We start from the raw sequence: 24,602 nt of genomic DNA, 5'->3' as shown, positions 1-24,602 counted from the left end.
AGGGACCTGGGGTCAGAACCATCAGCCAGATCTTCAAAAGAAGTTTGAGAACCACACACATAGATGAAAAAAGATTAGAGGAAGCATTGGAGGCAAAGAAATATTTGGAAATTGAAAGCCTCCCCGCAGCCAAACAAAATCACAATATTAAGAAAGATTTGTGAACCTCCCCAAACTTGGGGGAAGTCTGTGATTCTCTCAATCTCTAATTTATGTTATTACTGGGAGTCGTGGCAACAGTATTCAGATTTAGAGCATCCATACATTGAAACATGCGGCTTTAGTGGGGACAAAACAAAATTAGAAAATTTGGTAAATTTTTAGCTGGTGAAACTTAAATAAGCACTGAGTGGATAATGAAACCACTAACACATAGCTATTACAGACTTATAGAAGAAAAACTCAAACTTTATAGTCTACACATAATTTTTTAAAACCCTCAAAAAACACCTTGGAAAAATAATCCTCAGAGTAATGCATTAAGAGCAAAGAACATAACAAGATACACTGTACTGAAATAACATGCAGTAATCTAGCTGAATTTGAGCTCCCAGTGCAGTGCCGGGCCAAAAGGAATAATGCAATTCTTGGTTATATAAAGAGAGGAATGTCAAGCTGGAGTAGGAAGGTTATACTACCTCTGTATTTGATTCTGGTGTAATCACTGTGGGAAAAGTGTGTCCAGTTCTAATGTCCACACTTCAAATGGTATGGATAAATTAGAGAGGGTTCAGAGAAGAGCCATGACAAAACCTGCCATGTTGTGATAGACTTTAAGGCGCTCTGTAGCTTATCAAAGAAAAACATAAGGGGTGGCTTATTCACAGTCTATAGGTACTACACAGGGATCCGAAATTACAGTTTAGTAGATCCAGATGTAACTTCCAGTGGCTGGAAATTGAAGTTAGATACATTCAGATTAGAAACAAGATGCAAATATTTCACAGTGAGGGTAATTAACCATTGGGACAATTTACCCTGGGTTGTGGTTGGTTCTGCATGACTATCACTTTCAAATCAAAACTGGATATGTTGTAAAAGATATACTCTAATCCAGATTAGATTAGATATAGTCTAATCTAATAGCCACAGCTATTGAACAAGAGGAATTCAGGGAAACCAGTGGTCTGTTAAATCAGAAGAAAATGTATTTCTAATCTTAAAATTAAAAAGAGGGAAAAGTAGAGAAAGATGAAACCCCACCCCTGCCACCTACCTATAAGCAGTGCAGAAAAGGTGACCTCTTATTGGTCTGATTGAGGTAAAGCCTCATGTAAGGCCATCTGATCTGTTGTGACTCCCAAGCTTCTGCCTATTCTAATATCGGAATGCAGCTAACCTCATATCTGCTTTGTCAGCTTTTGTCAGCACTGGTTTAGTATCAGTGCATCTAAAATTTACTAACAGCATTTTAATAGAAGTTGAAGTACAATTATCTGTGTCTGCTTCCTTTTGCAGCAGATGCTAATTTAATAACAAATGCCTTATTGTGTAGTTTTTATATAGCAGTGCCTTGAAGGGAAGGTGCGAAGACACACACGCTATACTCCAAAGAATTGTCCATATGATCACAGCCTTTCTGATTACTAGGTAGAGGTGGGACCTACAGATATAGGAACACAAACAAATTGTACTGGAATATACCAAGTGCACTTGCATCAACTGTGATAACTGAATAAAATTAATGGAGGCAGAGGACCAAATTGTTTTCTCACTTACAATGGTACACCCCTAATGAAGTTTAAGGAATTATACTGGAACAACTGAGAGCATAATTTGGCACAGTACATTTAACCTGCTATATCAATGGCCAAGAGCTATTTCCCAAGAAAGCAAAAAATGACAGTAGAGTATCTGAATATACCAACCCCAGACTACCTGCATCTCAATTGCTCAAGTGTGTGCTCTAGGTATAAATGTGTGCACTTCAGTGTGTGGCTTCTAAATCTCAAAGACACTCTGATCAGCCCATCAGAACATTTTTCACTGCCTTGACTTAGCCTGTTTTCCAAAAATTGATAACTCCCAAAATAACTAAATCAAAATATCATGTCCATACGACTGCTATTTTGAAATAAGTGTTACACCTCATGGCTCTGGTCTACACCAGGAGACAATTTTGAAATAAGACCCGTTAAATAACCCAGATATTCTAATCAAACCATCCGACAAAGTGGGTGCAGTTGTCATCATGAATAAGTCAGACTATGAATAGGAGGCAGCCAGACAACTCTCCAACACCAAATTTTACAGACCTTTCTCCTCTGATCCCACTTTGGAATTCCAAAAGAAATTACAACTACTTAAGGAACTCCTTGCTGCTATTTGGGACCTTATTCACTCAGACACACCATCTGAGTCCCAACCTGGATTATTCTATTTACTTCCCAAAATCCACAAACCTGGAAACCCTGGACGTCCTATCATTTCGGGTATTGGCACCCTTATCACCGGACTATCTGGTTATGTGGACTCCCTCCTCAAACCCTATGCCACCAACAATCCCAGCTATCTCTGAGATACCACTGACTTCCTGAGGAAATTACAAACCATTGGAAAAGTTCCCGACAATACCATCCTTGCCACCATGGATGTAGAGGCTCTGTACGCTAATATTCCACACGACGATGGATTACAAGTGATCAGGAATACCATTCCTGATGTCACCACAGCCAATCTGGTGTCTGACCTCTGTAACTTTGTTCTCACTCACAATTACTTCTGATTTGGGGACAGTTTATACCTCCAATTTAGTGGAACTGCTACGGGCACCCGATGGCCCCACAATATGCTAATATATTTATGGCTGACCTGGAACAATGATTCCTCAGCTCGCCTCCCTATTACCCTTCCTTTACTTATGATACTTTGATGACATCTTTATGATTTGGACCCATGGTATAGAGAGACTCTAGAAGAATTCCACAGAGACTTTAACAGTGTGCACCCCACCATCAACTTATGCCTTGACTACTCCACGTGAGAGATACATTTCCTGGACACTACAGTACAAATCAAGGATGGCCTGATCAGTATCACACTCTACCAGAAACCCACTGATTGCTATACTTACCTATACGCTTCTAGCTTCCATCCTGCATGCACAACTAGATCCATTATTTACAGTCAAGCCCTTAGGTACAATCGCATTTGCTCTCATCCTACTGACAGAGACCAAAAACTACAAGATCTCTACCAAATATTCATTAACCTGAATTACCCACTAGGAGAAATGAAAAAAACTAATTGACAGGGCCAGATGAATACCCAGAGACCAGTTACTCCAAGATAGGCCCCAAAAAACCAATAACGGAACACCACTGGTCATTACCTACAGCCCCCAATTCAAACTACTGCAATGTATTATTAAAGATTTACAACCTATCCTTAATCAGGATGCCACGCTCCAGAAGGCCCTAGGTGACAGGCCTGTTCTCTCCTACAGACAACCTCCCAACCTTATGGGGATTCTCACCCACAACCACAGTCTATATCACAGGAATACCAATCCTGGAACTTTCCTTGCAACAAGGCCAGTTGCCAACTTTGTCCACATATCTATTCTGGAGATACCATCACTGGACCTCACCAAGTTATTCACAGAATCACGGTCACATTCTTCAAAAAACATCACAAATGCCATCATGTGCCAACAATGCCCATGAGCTCTGTATATTGGACAGACTTCAAACTCTCTTACGCAAAGAATTAATGGGCATAAAACAGACATAAAAACACTCCTGATTCCCAAACCCGTCAGCCAGCACCTTAATGGAGTGGGCCATTCTGTTAATGACCTGAAAGTCTGGGTTTTACTGAAAAGGAATTTTCACAGTCTTTTGGAAAGAGAGGCTGCTGAACTCTCTTTTATATTCAAATTCGACACATTAACACGTGATTTAAACTGGGATGACAATTCTCTAGTTCATTATAGGGGCTCTTTTACATTCTTTGCTTTATCTAATTCTTGACTTCCCCCATCCCCTCCTTCTGCCCCTCTGCTCTCTGATTTGCTCACCTTGGTAATAATTTTTCTGAGTTGTCAACTTTGATTACTATTTTTGGCTCTCTGTGCCTTAAATATTGAGTCTGTTCTGGTATGGCTATGATCTGAAGAAGTCGGTCTGTTCCATGAAAGCTCATCACCGAATAAATTATTCAGGCATGGTAGCGTGGATGCTCCACCTGTTAATTCGAAATAAGGGCCAATTTCAAAATAGACTCCTACGCTATGCCTACACTTGCTCTCTTCTTTGAAGGGGGCATGGTAATCAGGGTGATGGGAGATTACTAATGAAGCGCTATGCTGAATATGCAGCACTTCATTAGGGAAATTCTCCCCCTGGCAACTTTGAAGTGTTAAATTTTGAAGTGCCGGCTTGTGTTTAGCCACAGGTACTTTGAAGTGCCCACACTACTTCAGAGTGTTTTTACTCCCCAAAACTTTGAAGTTGCTGCAGGTGAGAATTAATTAGCCTAATGAAGTGCTGCATATTCACCATAGCACTTCATTAGGAATCTTCCATCACCCTGATTACCATGCCCACTTCGATGAAGGGGGCACGTGTAGAAATAGCCCTAGTGTAGACAAGGCCTCTGTGACTGGGGCTGGACATGGTCAGAGAGCTGGCAATACAGATATTTTCAGTGGAAGAGTTTTTTTGATATACAGACAAGGTCAGGTTTAGGAAGCCAGAGATGAAGAGGTTGCAGCAGTCAAGGTATGAAATTCTCAGGCTCGAACGACAGTTATGATCATAGGAATAGACAGAACTTGGAGGCGTTGTAAAGAAACAACTTTATTTCGTAACACTGTCAGTATTGGGAGAGAAGAAAGCTGTGCTTGTATTTGTTTATTTTGCAGTGTATTTTAAAGTCTTTCCTACTAGAAAAGATCCCAAAGCAGAACACCATCTATTGTGAACCTCCCCAAACTTTGGGGAAGTCCATGATTCTCTAAGTCTCTAATTTATGTCATTGGTGTGAGTCATGGCAACAGTATTCAGATTGAGAGTTTCCATACACTGAATCTGATTTTGTATGACAGGCTGTGATGCAAGCCATGTTTGGCAGAATCAGACTGCACTTTTATGTTGTCTTATCTGTCAGTTTACATGAAGAAAGCTTGGTCTTCTTGTCATTTCTGGTTAAAGAACAAATGTAGATGTCACAAAGCTTTCAAAAATCAGTGCTGGCAAGCCACAGGGTTGCTGAAAATTGGCTCCTTTGACTTACTTTACTCGTTCCAGATTTTAGTTTGGTTTGATGCCAAAAAGATTATTCTTTTAATGAAGAAAATAATGGACCTACCCTGGGTAAGTGAGGTTCATATTCATAATGAGGATAATTTTTTTCCAATCAAGAAATATAGCCACAATATCTACAAAACAGGGATGGGTAACCCTATTTACTTTAAGTAAGGGCTGGCCTGGGGGAGTTTGCCTCTGGGCAAAGCGTCCTAGAGGAGCTTGGGTGAGTGTGGGATTTGGGGGGCTGTGTGGTGAGCTGGTGGGTGAATGTCTGTCTGTCTGTGCAGCTATGTTACTTTGCAGAGAAGGGCAGTTTAGATCAGCTGCCTGGGTGGGTGCCTGAGTTTGTGCTGTGCAGAGAAGAGCAGTTTGCAAGGTGTGAATTGGGGGAGTTCCCTGACAGGTGAGCCTTCAAGGGCTGAATAGACTGGAGGCAAGGCTTTAAGCCAGGCCTGACCAGCCACCCGCTCTCCCTATAAGAAGGGAGCTCCCAGCGAACAGGGGGCAGCAGCTAACAGGGGCAGCAGATAATGGGGCAGCAGCTAACAGGGAAGGGAGTTTGCCTCTGGGAGTTCGCCGAGAGAGGAGCCCCGTGTTTGTTTGTCCTTTTCAGGTATGGTGTTCCACCTGTGCCCTGCAAGGCAGCACTACCAGGAAAAGGAGTCTCTGAAGAAAAAAGCCTGAAGAGCGATGGTGGAAGGTGGACCTGGGGGCACTGAGAGCAGCTGGGGGGAGACGGGCCAGTGCAGTGAGGAGGGCGGACATGGGAGCAGACGGGGGTAGTGGGTTGGGGACGGTCCTATGATGATGGTAGCTGGGGGGTGGGGGCGAAAGCAAGCTGGAATCCCAACCATGCACACCCTCCTCAGGCAGCGTCGACTCCGCTGGCTTGGCCATGTCCACAGGATGAATGATGGAAGGATTCCAAAAGACATCCTGTATGGTGAGCTAGCCTCTGGCAAAAGACCTCCCGGACGCCCCCAGTTACGCTACAAAGATGTCTGCAAGAGAGACCTCAGAGAGGTAGACATCGAGCTGAACAACTGGGAAGAACTAGCAGACGACCGCAGCAGATGGAGACAGGGGTTACACAAGGGCCTTCAGAAGGGCGAGTTGAAGATCAGACAGCTAGCAGAGGAGAAGCGAGCACACAGAAAGCACAATAAGGACTTGCCAGACACCCACTACATCTCCAAGAGATGCAGCAAGGACTGTCACTCTCGTGTGGGTCTTTATAGTCACAATAGACGCTGTAAATGAAGTCCTCAATTGAAACTTTAAAGGCCGCGATCCATAGTCTATGCAGACTGAAGGATGCCTACTACTACCTGAGATTTCACCTATGCCTCAAATCAAACAGTTTTTATTTCTATTTGTGCCCATTTCTGCTATTTATAGAGCAGGTCAAGAACAGAATCAGATGTGTCAAAACACCATGAGATAGGTTCTTAGATTCTTGAGACGTTTATGTGTATAGGCTTTCTTTTCATTAAAATTTTTAATTTTGTATTGATTGTGAATGAAAGTGCAGAAATACAAAAAGTAATATTATATGATGTCATAAGCAGTAATAAAACATATTCACTGAGCAGAACTTCAGGACTTTTAAAAACAAATTTTTATTTTCTGTTGGGAGGGGAGACCTGGCTATACAGATTGTGACAGACTAATGTACTACTGCTTTAGTCATGAGGATGGCAAAGAGTTGCTAGCTTTCCACTAGTGTTTAAATTCCTGTGCTACTGAAAATCTTCACCGCAGTTTATACATTTTGGATTGTATTAAAGCTAAGCATCAACAGTGTTTAATGCTATATTTTAGATGGAAGGAAACGTGCTTTTGTGTTAGTCTCATCCTGGATGCGATACTGCAGTCTACTTCTATCAGTGCCTAAAGCAGGCATCTATTTACATGTAAAAGCTACTTTATTTTTGCTTTTGTGTAATTTATGTAGGCAAAATTAATGTCTTAAGCAGCATTTCAGATAATCATTCATTGATTCCCTATGTACCTTTTTTATAGCTCTTTAATCTTCATATTTACCTGCCCTTGCTAAGAGATGTTCACATTATTATTAAGCAAATTATTAAAACTCAATTCTTTTCTTTCAAGAGCACCAGGAGTTTGAGTTTGGAGTCACGTTGCTCAGACCAGGCTCTGATTGCTTCTTCAACTTCTGTTTATACAATTTTACAAAATTCTGGCAGGAATCATGAGCACATACCAGGGTGTTGGCTTTTATGAATCTCTTAGGATACAAAAGTCAAGCTGACTAGTCGAACTTCAGTTACATATTCCAGACAAGCACAATGACTCTATTTATTCAGACTTGGCAGCCTGAATTTAGATTGACTCTGTGGGTAATAAATTTTCACAGCCACAAAGCTTCAGCAGCAACCAACCTGATACTGAGGAAAAAAATGCATTCCAGGAAACAGACTTGGGTTGCAAAAATACGTTACATTATTATTCCATGTAGGTATAGCAATCAGTTAATTGATTCGGCCATTTATTGACATGAATTGCACAACTGAATTCACAGTGTTTCTTTCCCTTAAAGGCTCTGCTTTCTGTTAGGAAATTTTCATATTGTAAAAGGACAGAGAGGAAAAAAAAATGAACTGCTCACTTTACAAATGGCAATCTCCTTTTAATATTACACCCAAAACTGATTTAAGTTATCCGGTGACCTCTAAAGTGAAGAGCAGAGTATTCTAATGGGAATGCAGAATGTGCCATTCCACACTTCAAGGAACCAAGAGGCAATAACCACCAGAATTCAGCACAGTTCACCCTCCGAACCATCTTAACTACAGTTTTGACATCTTCATGCTACAAAGCATCAGACACTTTCTCAGAGAGATGATGGCAAAATTACTACTCTATGCATTATAAATCAAAAGGATGTGGCTCTTTAACTTGGAGATTAACGTTAACTACCAAGCTAGCTGTTAATTGCGGGCTCTTTAGATATTGATTGGGGATTAAAAGGTAAATTTTCTTCAATGTGTGTGAAGTAAAATATGCCAATTGGAAATTTTCCTGCTTCCTATCAGCTCTTGTGATCACTGCCTGTAAAATTAAAACGATCAGTTTAACTGCATAAACGATGCTCATTAAAGAAGAAAAATACATTTATATAATTAAAGTTGACTGTCTATTATGTGTAGCTCATGTGATTACTGTAAGCTTGCTTACAGACACACACTGTTGATACCATTCTCTTTTGCCTTCCCATACCTCCCAAGTCCATAAATCTTGCTTACTGTATTCCATGGAATGTAGTCCACATTCAAAGCTTTGGCCACACCTCTACTGAAGCTCTAATTCATGTATCTATTCCCCATCTTGGCCTCTGCATTCCAGTCATTCACATTCATTGGCTTTGTCACAGTTCTCCAAACAGCACTATTGGAATGTGTCAGCTCCTCTCCTCACTGGCATTACCTCAGCATTTTTCACTGGCTTCTTGAATATTTAAAACCAAATATAAAGACTCCTTCCAATGTTTTAAGTCTTGCTAAAAATCTTTTTCATGATTTATATAATGATTAAAAAAATAAAATAAAAAGCTTTGCAGCTCTTGTGCAATCTGCCCTCCATTAACTGCATGATTATAATTATTCTGAAGGATAGTAATAATTAGTTACATAAAACCTGAAATTCATTCATATATGTTTTCTTCGGCTTCATTTCTTCCTGTTCCTCTGACTCAACTCTGAGATTAGGGGGTAAAGTCAGATAGAGATAGAAAGTAAAATAGACTTTGGGGTAAAATCTTGGTAAACAGCCAGGGACAAGTGTCAGCTACAGACATGATACCAAGCCATAGAGTTCAAATGGAGAAAGGCAGTTGTAAAATGTGAATCTGGCTGGAGAATGATTAGTCCCATTTAAGTCTGTCTCTTGCTAGTATGATGAACAGTTACTACTTTTCTCATCAAAAAGGGAAATAATTAGGGATTATTTGTATTACAAGTATCAGAGGGGTAGCCATGTTAGTCTGTATCAGCAAAAACAATGAGAAGTCCTGTGGCACTTTACAGACTAACATTTTTTGGAGCATAAGCTTTCAGGGGCATCTATGCATCTAATGAAGTGGGTCTTGGCCCATGAAAGCTTATGCTCTACAAGGTGCTACAGGACTTCTCATACCACTTGTATTATGGCCCCAATAGAGATCAGTGCCCCATATTGCTAGGCATTGTATAAATACACAACAAGAAAGCGACTGTTGAAGAATTTATGATCTAAGTGTGCAAGACTGACAATGTATGGGAGTAAAGAAGTATGATTATTTCCATTTTACAAGTGAGAAGCCAAGACATAAAGAAATTCAGCAACTTGTTCAGATCACTCAGACAGTCCTTGGTAAAGCTGGGGACTGAACTCAGTCACCTCAGTTTGAGTGGAGTGTCTTAACTATAAGACCAGTTCTCCAGTGGGAAGTGTTTTAAGAATCAAGTGTTCATAATATACACAATTTATTTAGCTGAAGGCTTTCAAAAGAGGAGACTAGATTCTCAGCTCTGCTTCAGTTGATTTATAACTCTTTTGTGGGAAAAATCAGCTATAATGCTATCTTAGCCATCTAGTGGCAGAGAAATTCTTGGTTGCAAAGAACTACCACCGAGCATATTTCTCCTGTCCCCTTCTATAGAATATATAACTAGAGAAAGGGTACAAGGCCACGGAATTTCTACACTTACTTATATGTGTACAATGTTCCTTCATGGGCCATATGGAGATGACATAAGCCAGAACAACCTGGAAGATGCCCTAATTTCACTGAGGAACATTATGGCTCCTGGCTACCCATAGGACTAGTGGGAAAGAGGGCAGAAATGTCATCAACCGTAGTTAGGATGCTGCCCATGACTGGAATCAAGATCTTCAGGATTTCTGATTAAAATAATGATGCAGATTGTACAGAACATTGATGATTTAGCTGATCAGTCCAGCGGGTGGCAAAAGGAGGTCAGTGTCTAAAAATATGAAATAATTAGTCTCAGACAAAGTGATCATTCCAGGGAAAATGTGTTAAATGGAGCTATCTTCCAGCACATTGATCAGGAAAAATGGGGCCTCAAAATAAAAAAAGTCACTGAAACCATTAATGCACTGCACACAAATAGTTAAAAAGGCCAAACAATATGTTATGTGGTCTAAACAGAGAAACAGATTATACAAAACAAAGAGGCAATACTATAATATTCTCTTTTATAGCGTTTAGTATTCCAGAAGCTAACATTAACAATACCACTTTCTGAACATGGGAAAAGCATTATTAGTTTGCATATGTTGTGGCACAGGGAGAAAAAGAAATAAAAAGGCAGGTCTGTAGAAGCAGGCAGGAATTAACAGCAATTTCACATCCCCTGCAATGTACTATGTTCTTATACCATGCATACCTTAATAGGTATACACCCTCTTATCCCTATCTCCATTTGCCTTGGACAACACAGATCCATATGCCTATTTATTTCCAACCATTTTCAGAAGCAGCCACCCTGTCCCATGGTTCCATGACTCCAAAATCTGTCCTTCATTGAGACGCATCTCTTCTTTTGTAACTCGATGGTTTACTGGGACTCCTAAATCCTAACTTTTTCTCCTAAGCCATAGAAATCCTGCTCCTTGACCCCAACAATTCCTTGTGCTCAATTACAGTTCCCCAAACCTTTTCTTTGTCCCTTACTTCACCTTGCCATAGTCTGTCTATATACAGGAGGGTCATGACATTCGTGAGGGTTTGGTGTTGAGAACCCCCACGAATGCTGAATATCGCCAATATCTGGACGCACTGCATGGTTGGCTAGGGCACCTCGCGGTGGCTCCAGAAGCACTGCATGGAAGGCTACGGTGCCTCGTGCCACGTGGTGGCAACAGCAGCGTCACACGGGTGGCTACGGTGCCTCACTCCATGCTGAGGCAGAAGCAGCGCCGCGTGGGTGGCTATGGTGCCTCACGCCACGTGGCAGCAATAACAGCACTGCGTGGGCAGCTACAGTGTCTTGCACCACACGGTGGCAATAGTACAGAGGACAACAAGCCACTCGCAAATAACTGAATTCATGAACATCAAATTCGCGAATGTCGTGACCTTGCTGTACTGCATATTAAACTGTCTAGACAGTCGAGAAAAAAAATTCGCTTGGCAGTGTTCCAAGACACCTCACATGAAACATATTGAACAAAATGAAATTTTACAAATGCTGCAAGCAACTTTAGTTCACGTGCAGAGTCTTCTTAACCCCTGACTTTCACTCAAGTTGTATTCAAAACTGGTGAAATATCAGCTTATCTAACATAAATACAAAAACATTTTCACTTGTTTATAGTTTGCAGCATGTTTTAGTACATAGAAACTTAGGCTATGTCTACACCAAGAGGCAGCAGTGTGATTTCGAGCCTGTGCAAACATACTCACTGTAGCTCTCATTGAGCATGTGCACTAAATTTCAGGAGCATGGAAAGCATGGGCTAGCCATCCGAGGTATGCACCCATCTGCTCCAGGAAAGTTCGCATTCTGGGTGGCTAGTCCATGTTGCTGCTCATTGTTGTCTGTGCTTTTATGGTTACACTACTACAGGTTGAACTTCTCTCATCTGGCACCCTTGGGACCTGACCGGTGCCAGACAAGAGAATTTGTTGGACAATGGGAGGTCAATATTTTCTAGCACATAACCAACACTTCCACTGCTTACTGGGCTCTTAGAAGATATTTAGGGGTAAATTACAGCTAAATAACAGCACAGAGAATGACAGCCAGGACTGGTGGCTGTAAATAAACTTTATGGGGCCACAGGAAAGCTTGCTACACCCATGATAAGTGATCATCTGGCTAACTAAAATCATGCTGGATAACGGATGTTGCCAGATGAGAGAGTTCCAGATTGGAGACCCAGACCCGTAGTTTTAATGGTTTAGCTCAGTGTTTCTCAACTTTTTTGACACCAGGGACTGGCTTGCTATCTTTCTAAACCATGTCAGGGAAATCTCAGGAACTGGCACTGGGTCCATAGACAGGATATTGAGAAAAACTGCCTTAGTAAGGGTTTTTCAACCCTTTTTTCCTTTGCAGATCCATAAAAAAATTCAAATGGATGGGTACACCCCTTTGGAAATCAGACACATTCTGAGGACTCTGGGGGTGGGGGTCCACAGATGACAAGCTGAAAACCACAGCTCTAGCTCAGTAAGAGCTAGCATAACTATGTCTCCATGAACTGGGAATCACACCCTAACTCCAAATGTAGATGTAACCGTACTAAAGAGAAATTAAAAGCAACAAGATCAACTTTTTTGCACCAGGGCACTTAAAGTTACACACCTATATTCATGTACAAACATGTAAATGGCCTGAGTTTTAGAAGTACTGAGCATCTGCAAATCCCATACTGACTTCAGTCGTAGATGACGGAACTGAGCACCTTTTGAAAATTAAGCTACTTTTATTTTTGGTGCCATATATAGATTTTGAACCCTTACTTTGGGCATCCAAATCTGAACATTTTGACTGGACTCTTTAATATAAAATTGATTTTTATTTTACAAACAGACATATCCAAGAATATTTCTGCATTACATCAAGCTAATAAATCAAGACCCATGTAGCACATTTCCATTAAATACTGAAGTTAAAACAACCTGGCATAAAACAAGCTCATCTGTTTTCCATTTACAGTACTTCAATTATTTTGATAACCTCTATGCATACTTTAGTGAGTAATAGCATAATATTACTTGAATAAATCAGTCTTGGTATTAAACATTCTACAGATTACATTTGAATTCAGTAGCTCATACCTGATCATTTTCTTCTTCATCACTACTTAACTTGAGGTCATCTTCCAACATTCTGGAGAAACAATAACAGAAAAATACATTTTAAATACCCATATAATTAAGACATGCAGTATTATATTTGTTGCCAACTGTCTTGTTAAGTTGTTGACTGTCAATACTGTACTTGAGGAAAGCAATTGATTATTACCTTATTAATGGATTTTGAGAAGATTATTATAATTAGTAGAATTATGTGACAATTTTAAATGCTAAAAAAGAACATTTTTGACACTGCCAAGTGGGCATTCCTCAACCGACAAAAACATTACTCCATCAGGGTTAGAATTTACAAAGCATTTTCTCGTAGATATTTGCACCAAAAATGTTGTGACATCAAATAGGGTAACCTCATATTTCTCAAAGGTCACTTTTCAGGCTTGAATCAATGCTGACTTATTGTTTGAAATAATTAAAGCAATGCTATAATGTCACAATGCTCAAAAGAATTTATCCATATCATTTGAAAACAGAAAAAAACCTCACTTTTTCTAAGGGAGGATTTCACTCCCTTGTCCCAAACCATCACCAAAGTATTTAAATTTGCTTGCAAAAAAGGTGTCTGTTTTTAACATCTTAGAATTGTATTGAAACACAGAGTTAAATAACAGGCAGTTAAAAGAATTTTAGGTTGTGTGAAGACTCTTTCTACTATTTGAAAGGTCCACAGTGAAGGGATCGTAGTCTCTCGCTCTCTTTTTTTTAAATTTCTAATAATAGTCACTGGAAAAGTAGCTAGTTTTTTTTTTGTAGTCTGGGAAAAATGAATCTATGGTTTAGTTTTGACTCCAAAAGTTTGGTGAACAATTTAAATGCATACCGTGATGTGGGTGGTCCTCGGAGTGTAACTATATAAAGAAGACATATATAATCATCTCAAACCACCTTCATGTACTTGTGCCTAATTACATGAGAAGGCAGCTGAAAAACCTAATTCTTAAATTTGTAACAGGGTGTTCATTTCACAAGATCACACAGAAGCAAAGGAACACCATATCCGAAGGAACACATAGCCTAGCCATGCTTCTCTAAGACTTTCAGCTACTGACACCACTAGTTTACCACTGCAGCTACAGAACAAAGAGCACCTCATTGCTGGAGAAATTGCTTGGTTTCAGCTTCAAGGTTGATCTATGCTCTTTATAAAGCTGGGGAGACTGATACTACCTCCAACTCCAGTATGAAAAGTTAGATTATAAAGGGAAATTATTATGTCACAGTCTAATTAACCCTGTTTCTGTTTTTTCCCCCTGGATTTACTATTCCATGTTACTCCCAAGCCTGGATGAAGGAGGAGGGTTGGTCAGATGAGTGTCAATGCGCTAACCCTCAAACAACAATACAAATGAAATCTGATGCAGTACAACTAAATGATAAAAGATGCCAGCTCAGATGTCGCCTGGATAAACAAGGTTCGCGATACCCATCGGGGTTGGGTTGATAAGTTGGCTACCAAAGAAAATTACAACTAACACATATGCTATCCGCTGGAACATGGAATGTCCGAACACTCTGGGCAAGTGGAAAATTAGAGCTGCTTTGGAAGGAGATGGAGAGATACCAAAGCGATATACTTGGACTGGCAGAGATGTGTTCGACAGCATCAGGAGAGATATGCAGTTGCGAAGTCATTTGGTCAGGAAACAAAACAAAGCATAAAGCAGGCGTCGGATTCCTTCTCAGCAAAACAGCTAGAAGAGCATTATTAGGATACAAACTGGTGAGTGCAAGAATGATGGCAGCAAGATTCGAAGCAAAACCATTCAACATCTCAGTCATTCAGGTGTGTGCACCCACATCGGACAGTATGGAGGAAGAGATTGGGCTATTCTATAAAGACTTGACAAAGACGGTGGAGGAGATACCAAAGAAAGATGTTTTGATCATTGGAGGAGATTGGAATGAGAAAGTTAGAACAGATAATGAAGGTTGGGAGAGAGTCATGGGAAGTTTTGGATATGGAGATAGAAACGAACGAGGTGAGAAACTACTAGAGTTTGATACGGAGCATGAGATGGTGATCTGCAACGTGAAATCCCAACAAAAGGACTGTAGGAATTGGACATGGTGATCGAATGACAGGAAGTCCAAGAACATGATAGATATGATTTTGATAAGAAGATGGATAACAGCAGTACAGCAATGCCGAACTTTCCAAGGAGCGGATATAGACTCAGACCACAGTCTAGTGATCGTAAACATCAAAATAAAACTCAAAAGAAAGTGTAAGACACGGTTTAAGAAAAGCAGAGACATGGCGAGGCTATGTGAGGAAGAAACAGGGAATGCATACAGAGCAACGCTCAAAGAGAAGATTAAGAATATCGCCACGGAGAAAGACCTGGATAAGAGAGTTGCAGGGACAGCCACTGCTATAGAAGAGGCAATTGAGCAGATTGTTCCAGAAGAAGAGAAAATCAATAAGAAGTGGATTACTCAGAAGACACTGAAGTTGGTTCAAGAGAAGAGAGTGTTGAAGATCAGCAGAAATGTTTCTGAGTTGGTGGAACAACAATATAGGGTGAAATGCAGTGAGGCAAGGAAAGCAGCCAGAAAGGATAAGGAGAAATGGTTAGAGGAGCAATGTGAAGATATAGAGAGGTATTACAGCTAACATAAGACCAGGGAAGTGTATAAGACAATTAGGAATATTAATAGGAAATGGGTAACGTAGCAGATGGCGATCCAAGATGAGAATGAAGAAGTGCTCATGAATAGGGAGAAGACTGTGCAACGATGGACGGAATACTGCACCAATCAACACAAAGCACAGTTGGACTCGAGTGTCTCAGAGAGACTGATTAAAGAATTGGAAGAGATATGTCCACCGAGCATCAAGAGCGAGACCGATATTTTGAAGGAAGAAGTAGAAAAAGCAGTGAAACGACTAAAGAACAACAAGAGCCCGGGAAATGATAAATCATGAGAGAGATGATCAAATATGGCAGAGAAAGCATGATTCAGGAAATACACCAACTATGTAATATAGCATGGAAAGAAGGAAAGGACCCTAAGGAATGGACAAGATCTGTGCTAGTGACAATGCACAAGAAAGGAAGTACATTGGAGTGCAAGAACTACAGAACGATTGCCCTAATGGGTCATCCAGGCATGGTGCTGATGATGATACTGACTGAGAGACTAAGATTGCAGACAGAAGAACCTACAGCAGACAAGCAAGCAGGGTTCAGAAAAGACAGAAGTATCATACAGCAGATATTGGCACTAAGACTGGTAGCGCAGAAAGCTCGGCGAAAGAACAAGAACGTATACAATTGCATTGTAGATTTTCAAAAAGCATTTGACAGTAAAGATCAGAAAGTGACTTGGGTGGCATTGGAGTCACATGGAGTGGATAGCAGACTGATATGGTTGTTGAAGTATATCAGTGACAATGTGGAGGCAGTGGTGAGAACATGCAGGGAGTTGGTAAGTTGGTTTAAAACAAGTAGAGGTATGAGACAAGGAGATCCCATATCGCCAAGTATCTTCATCGCACATCTGGAGAGACCCATGGACAAGATCAAGGAAGAGATAGAAGGCATATCTGTGCACAGGAAAAGAATTAACAACTTGAGGTTCGTGGATGATATAATTGAGGAAGATGAGGGGAAGCTAGCGAAAATGTTGCAGGTGCTCAATGAAGAAGGGAAGTGGTACGGAATGATCATGAACATCGATAAAACAAAAACAATAGTATTTGGAGATAAGGAAATAGGAAGGAAGATCAGTGTCGATGGTATTGAACTAGAAAATGTGGAGAAGTTCACATATCTAGGGAACAACATAATGTATGATCTAGACTGTGAGAAGGAAATAGCGACTAGAATAGCAAAAGCAAGAGCGAGTTTGAAGGCGATGGATAAGATCTGGAAAAGCAAAGTAATTAGCTTAGGAATGAAGCTGAGCATCTTGAAAATGTGTGTATTCAACAGCATGTTGTATGGATGTGAGAAATGGGTGATAACAAAAGATTCAAAAAGAAGAATATTGGTGTTCGAAAGGAGTTGTTATAGAAAGATTCTGAGAATAGGATGGATGCAGAAGGTCACCAATGAGGAATTATATAGAAAGATACAGCCAAAAGAGAACCTGCTGCAGAAGGTTATAAAACAGAAGCTGCAACTATTTGGGCATATTTGTAGAACGAATGATGAATGAAAAATCAAGACCCTGGTATTTGGCATAATGGACAGTTCAAATAGGAGAGGCAGACCCCACAGAGAATGGATAGATGATATAGTGGATTGGTGTGGAGCTAGTCTACAGAAACTAAGCCACTCTGCACTGGACAGGGAAAGATTGAAGGAAATAGTAAGAGAGGCATCAGACACCAACGGGTGCTGAGCCCATGGTTATTGATGATGATGACGATGATGATTCAAAGGCTCTTCCTCTGTGATTAGAGATTTAAAACTCTCTATAAGTGACAGCTTAAGCAAAATCTGGCTGCAAAGTGAGTCCACATGTGCACTACAGATTTACCAAAAACCTCATCTTTCATTAACAAAACAGTTGAGGGAAACACACTGCAGTGCTCTTCTTGTTGATTTAACTTTCCTACTAGGCGGACATAATAAAATCCTCTGGATGAGAGGCACACAGTCTCTTGTGATGAAGTTAAAGCAATGCAGTGTCAGCACACCTCTCTGCTTCTTATTCTGCTGTGTTGATAGATAGAAAGGGCTCTGTGGCTGCACAGATGATGATGACAGAGATGGTGCATGCACAGCCTATAGGAACTGTTGAAAAGCAGCAAGACACGTAGTAGGCAGCCCAAGAAATTATGGGATAAAGAAAACTGTACCATGGGATGTGGAGCCTGCTTTCATGATGCACTGTGATCCATTCTCAGAGCATCCAATCCGCTGTGTTCTTCTTGTACCTTTCAGGTTTTAAACCGCAGAAGGAAGTGTAAGAGAGCCAGAGACAAAGTTGAGTAACTGAGGAGGTTCTGTTGTGGAATATGATTCCAAAGAAGCTCACATCAAGCCAGGGTCTGAACACCTCAGACGTGTTTCAAGAGCCTTCTCTTCAAGAAACATTTCCACTGTAACTGGCATTAAGGATGATGATATTATTATTACTATTATAGATACTTATGCATGTGCTTAGTGCTTTGATAAATTATTATGGTAAGGGAAGGAGGAGGGAAATAATAGCCATACAAACATACACATTTCAACCATGCCTGCAATTACTACCATTTTCTGTATACAGGCAGTGTAGTTCAGTTCATGATACCACTCGCCGTGCTTTTTGTGGTTTTTTGATGTGTAGTTGACATCACCACGCTCAAGTGAAGAGACATAAAATAAAACTCTGAGAACGAAGGTCAAAGAAAGAAAGTGGAGAACAAAAAGGTTCTCTGAGACACATAATTTATCCACTTTACATCTGACGTTCTTCTGGAGAGAACTTTGTGATAAAGCAGTTAGGGATGAGGACTTCATTATAAATCCATAATGGAACCTGTGCTAGATGAATGAGAACAGCAAGTCTTTAAAAGCTAAAGTTAAGAGTTTTGCATGCTCGGTAATTGAACAATGTATAATAGACAATGTCCCTTTTCTGTGACAAATGACAAAAGGTGCACTTATAATTAAATGAAATGACTAAGGGTTCCGAATATTGAAAAATGCCTAGTCAACCAGCTGTTTCATTTCTGCAATATCTAATCAAGTGTTTTCACCTGTGGGTGCCTATATTACACACATACTATGGTGAGGAACAGGGACAGAGAAGGGCTTTGATATAATGAGAAAAAAAGTGAATGGAATTATAATAGGGCTATAATAGGGTAAAAGGGATTTGGACACCCAATTTCCGTGACTTTCAATAGGAATTGGATGTCCAAATATCTAAGCTCATTTTAAACCTCATCCACAGTGTATTATCTTTTGTTATGTGAGGGCTGTTTTCTGAATCACTATCACAGAATAGGCAAGTTCTTCTGTTTATCGAACTTGTCAGCAAGTATTGGAACTCTGAGAGAGATGTTGAGTGATTCCTGCTAACTCTCTATGGCATGAATATCTTATTAACTCCACCATGAACATAATGGAGGTAGGAGTTGTTTTTGGTCAAAAGGAACTGGGGTCTGTGACAGAGGGACCTCTGCAGGGAAATTGTAGGAGTGGCCAAACTTAAAGAGAAAGTTTAGGCTGAGGTTTACAGCTTTGCTGCTGCTTTTGGAATAAATTATAAAGCCAATAGCCCCGAAGGGATTACATCTGGATTGAACGGAGGGCTCAAGGTAGGGTAGGGACTCCTTTGGTTTACAGCCACTTTTCCTGGATTTGTGAGAAATTTAAGGATTCATGTTCAGTCCTTTGAATGGTAGAGATCAATCTATGGTTACTACTGGGAATGGTTCTCCATTCACTTAAGCCTTGGTATAATTCCATTGTGTTTCACTGTGTTACTCCTAGGGCGCAGCTACACTAGCCTCCTTCTTGGAAGGGGGCATGCTAAGCAGGCAGGTTGGAGGAAGCTATTGAGGTGCTCCGATACACATGCAGCACCTCATTAGCATAATGGCCGCCGCAGGAACTTCGAAGCTGCTAACTTCAAAGCAGACAGGCAGTGTAGCCGTGGGCACTTTGAAGAAAGGTGCCAAGGTACCTGCTAAACTTCGAAGTTCCCTTACTCCCAAAACTTTGAAGAATGGGGCGAGTGTAGATGCACCTCTAGTGAGGTACACTGGCATAGCGTAGAGGACAGGGCCAACAGATTTATTTTAAATTCACTTCTGAAGTATTCCCAATTTCTTAACTTAACCTCCGTCCTCAAATCCACTGAATACTGAAGAGTAAAATGTTCAGAAGAAAAGAGAACTGACCCTGATAATTATGAGTATAGCTTATGACATGAGGGACTTTTTTGTGTCCTTTTTCTGAGTTAAGCCAAAATTCTGGAGATTTTTTTTTTCCCCAGCATGGGCACTATGGATATTTTCAAGCATAAAGCTCAGACAACTTTTGAAACTGGAAAGGGAAAATATTTCTAACTCTCATTTAAATTATGAGCTCTATTACATCAGCAGAGGAGCATGAGAATAATTTGCACAGTTTATTGTAGAAGTGTATTATACATTGTAATAACCACATTCAATTTGTTTTACTGATGAAAACGTTAATCATTAATACATAATATCATGACACATATTCGGTGTTACTTTAACTCAGGACAATGTCCCACCAAGTGAATAAATGACAGTCTATCCATTAGAATTTGAGCACTTCTATCATTCATTTTCCTTACTTCCACCCTTTGTGTCACAAAGCGATAAAAGTATTGGAAAAATGCTTTGATTTCATTTGGTGTGTTGAAGAATACCTCAGCAAAAATGCCACCCACATGCCTCAACTGGTGGAGGAGCTTGATGGCGTCAGTACTAAAAGGGGACAGCCCCAGAAGCAAGGGGGGAAGATACTCACTAAGGGTATGTTTTTACTACCGGGAAGGTTGATGCTGTCATGGGTGATCTTCTGGAGTTTGACTTAGTGCACCTGGAAGGGACATCCTAACTCAAACTCACAGGGTGCTCCTGTCCGTGCTGGTACTCCTACCCCTCATTAGGAGAAAGGAAAGTTGATGGGAGCATTCACTCCCATCAACCTCCCACAGTAGAGATGGAGAGGAAGCCCAAATTAAAGTATGTTGACTCCAGCTACATAATTATTGTAGCTGGAGTTATGTATCTTTAGTTGACTTTCCCCTTCAATGTAGATCTGGCCTAATGGGATATTAGATAGCTCCTCCCACAAGGAGTTTCTGGCACCAAATAACCAGCTGGGAGTAGGGATGCTGATTAGCTGGCATTTCCCAGACAGCCAGATACAGCTAATGCTCAACTATACCGAAAACAAGCACAAGTTGAACCTCTCTAATCTGGAATACTCTCATCCAGCAAACTCTGTAAAACAGCATGATTTTAGTTAGCTAGACAATCTCTCATCATGGGTGTGGCCAAGTTTCCCATGGTCCTATATGTTTGTTTACAGCCAGCAGCGTTCTGTGCTGTTAATTAGCTGTAATTTACCCCCAAATGTCTTCTAAGAGCCCAGTAAGGAGTAGAAGTGTTGGTAATGTGCTAGAAAATACTGACATCCCGTGGTCCAGAAAATTCTCTCATCCAGCACGGGTCAGGTCCCAAAAGGGCCGGGTGGGAGAGGTTTAATGTGTATTTCAAACAGGCTTGTTTGTTAATACAAAATGTATGAATAACTGCATTATACAGCAATGATTTTTAACCAACTAGATTCTAATCGCAGACATTTTTCACTTTCAAATCTTAAATTACAAATTCTTAAATTTAAAAAGTTACTTAATTTGGATTATTTTGTGCAAAACTAAAGTGATGAGATTATGGATAAGAGAACTGTAGGAATTAGATCAGAAGGGTAAGTTGCAAAATAGAGTTTTTAACAGGGCCTCTACAATTTTGAAATGTGTTCTTTTTCAAAAATACTGTTATAATATGAATCTTAAACTATACAGAAAAAAAACAGTGCCAAAATTCCATTATGAAGCTACACATAGGAAAACACACACGTATAGAATACCGTCAAAGATAATTAAAAATAAAGTGGACTAGCCAGTAAAATTAGTTAGGTGCAATATTAATGTACTTAATGCTGAAATGAAGTATTTACATCAATGTGAAATATAATTATGGAATGCAGAGTCTAAAAGTCTAAAAGCTTGAAAAAGTGACAGTCTATAGTAACAAAATTAGCAATTTCAATAAAAAATAGCTGTAAGGTTTTCATATCTTGGACTGAATCCATTGGAGATGTACTAAATTTCTGTTCAAAACCATTTAAATTGTCTAACTGCATGGTTAAATTTCCAACACACTAATGGAATAATTTGAAATGCAAGACAATCTTTGCAGAATAATGCAATGGATATTTCTAGCAGAACATGAAATAAAACTTCACAAGGACAAGCTGTTAGCCCCAGTCCAGCTTTAGTGTGAGGCTGCCACAGGGCTCTGACCCACTGCAGGCTGCCACTGGGCAGCCAGGGGACTCTGGATCTGGGCCTGACTGCTGCAGAGAAGGCAAGGGTTCTGGTTCTAGCCCTCATGCTGCCAAAGAGCAGGCAGGGGGCTTCAGCTTCATGCTCTGGACCTGGCCCAGGCACATTCTGGCTGGCATGTCAGACACAGGCCTGCGGACACCAGCCCCAGGACTCTCTGGTCTTGGAACATCTGTGGTCTTGATAGACAAGAGAATCCTAGATTTGATAGGTGCAACCTGTACCTTCTTGAGCTTCATCACAATTTGTTATTTTGCTATGTACCACCACTGTTAAGCCAAGTGGTCTTAAACATATTGGCACAGGATGTAGAACAAAATAAAATCAAACTGGTATAGAAAAAGAAAGGAAATATAGCTCAATCACATGCTGAAGTCTCTTGGGGGGACTGCAAGGAAAGCTATGTATTTCCACGTCACTCGGTTCTCACATCCTATTAGAATTTGTGGAGAAGGGTCCAAAAGAACCCTTTAAAAATGAAAGACTGTCTTCAGAAAAACTTTTTAAAATAATTAACACAGGCCCACTTCACGATCAAGGAAGCAACATAAAAATGCATATACCAAGAGAAAGAGAGAAGAATGAGTTACTTAAAAGAAGCTCTGCCTAAATACCAGCCTAAATATTCCCTTCAGTCAGGAACACCACCAAAATCTCAGTGCTAATAATTTAATGGGTGGCATAAGAAAATACATCTGGGAAGCAAAAGCTTAGAACGAGCCACTCAGGATTTTCCATGTAATTTCTTGCCTCCCCATCCCCATTCATTCTACTCCCGCTGTGAGTGATTAGTAGTCGTTCTTCTAAATGCACTTGCCTGACTTTCTGAAAATGGTTTGCTGCTGCTTGTTACAAAATGTTACTTAATTGTTAAACATGAAACTAAATAAGAGTGCTTCAACTGCACTGCTGCTTTATACGTCAATTGCCACAGTATGACTCTTAGGGTATTTAAATTCCATAGCTTGTCAGAATTTTCACTGGAAGTCAGTTATGTCTACAGAAGGTGCAGTACTACATTTTGGAGCTGTTGGTCATTTTTATTTCTGCTTCAACTTCGCACATTCTTTTGTTAAAATCATCTGTTCTCTTTCTACCTCCCATTCCCATTTTACTCTGTACCACTGCTCATGGCAAAACAGCTGTTTCATTACAGACAACTGCAGACACCTGTAACTCTGCTCCTCCATTTAAGAGTGTCCATATGTGAGGCTATATTAGTATGTACTCAGATTACATTGGCTGGGTACAGCAAATGTAATCCACTAAAGAACGTGTGTTATAGGTCTCCTTTTCTGCCCAATCTGCAGTGCATATGAGTCTGTCACAGTTCCAGCTAGTGAACAAGCATTTAAATGCAAGTGATCTTTTAAACTCAAGCTCTAGCAGCTCAGGCTTTTAGTTCAATTTTCCATTATTCTTCTCAGGACTGATGCCAGGCTAACCAGCCTATAATTACCCAGGACATTACGCTTGTCCATTTTGAATACTGCTGCAACATCAGGACTCTTCTGGAATTTTCCTGCTGTATCATGATTTCTTTAAAAAAATGAACATCAACCATCTCCCAGCCAGTTCTTTAAGGACTCCTTGGGTTTTCAGATTTAAAAATGTTTATTCCTCATAGATATAGCTGAACTTGCTTCTGGATTATTAACAGACTTAAAGGTACATCCTCATCCTCATGTGCTTCAAGGACAACATGCTGCTTCTTTCCAAATACAGAAGAGTCAGATTTATTGAGATTTGCTGCCTTTTCTTAATATTTATGAACAATTTTACCTCCTCCATGTAATAATGAGCCTTTTTTGTTCTGAATGTACTTAAAACAACCTCTTTATTATTGTACTTAGCCCTGCCAGTGACGTATTTTTCACCCACAGTCACATTTATATGGATTATTATATGGGTCACATTCAAAACCTAACAACCTGCAAATGTAAAGCTCCATATCTTATCACTAGTCCCTTGAGCTACCCAATCTAAGGCATGCAGCTTGTGACTGAAGAAGAATGTAATTATCCAGCCTACTTAGCAATCTACTGCAGTGGCATTAAACACTGAGTATGCAAAAGGAAAGAAAATATTGCTATTTATTGTATAAAAACTATTCAGTGGTTATTACATTGCTGCACAATCTCCAAGCTAAAGCATTTCCATCTCAAAGTTAGAGCTTTATCCGTGAACTGGCAATTTACAAAACACCCATGTACAAAACTAACAAAAAAGGAAAGCTAGGAGAAAAGAAGGAGGAAGAGGGTGTGGGGTTGGGCAAAACAAGATCCCCGTAAGTTCCAAGTAAAAAAATTAATAAAAAATTGCAAAAGTCAGTTTTTCCCCCCAAAATAAAATGCCCTTGTAACTAAAAAAAATCATCCCTCCCCAGTTTTCAAATTATTCTATCCATTGGATTGAGTGGAAGACAGGCTATGAGATGATTAAAGACTGTGCACTTTTGGAAA

At 40.1% G+C, this 24,602-nt stretch overlaps 1 protein-coding gene across 1 annotated transcript in view; it reads right to left on the bottom strand.

Annotated features, from left to right (window-relative positions):
- AFF3 (ALF transcription elongation factor 3) overlaps positions 1-24,602 on the bottom strand; it is a 515,483-nt gene that overhangs the window by 115,732 nt on the left and 375,149 nt on the right. The window contains exon 9 of the mRNA XM_074986799.1: positions 13,060-13,111. Coding sequence (XP_074842900.1) covers positions 13,060-13,111 — 52 coding nt within the window. The remainder of the gene's footprint in view (positions 1-13,059; positions 13,112-24,602) is intronic.

The sequence above is a fragment of the Carettochelys insculpta genome, chromosome 1, assembly GCF_033958435.1.
Source record: "Carettochelys insculpta isolate YL-2023 chromosome 1, ASM3395843v1, whole genome shotgun sequence".
Classification (NCBI taxonomy): domain Eukaryota; kingdom Metazoa; phylum Chordata; order Testudines; family Carettochelyidae; genus Carettochelys; species Carettochelys insculpta.
This window is presented reverse-complemented; position numbering and strand designations above follow the sequence as displayed.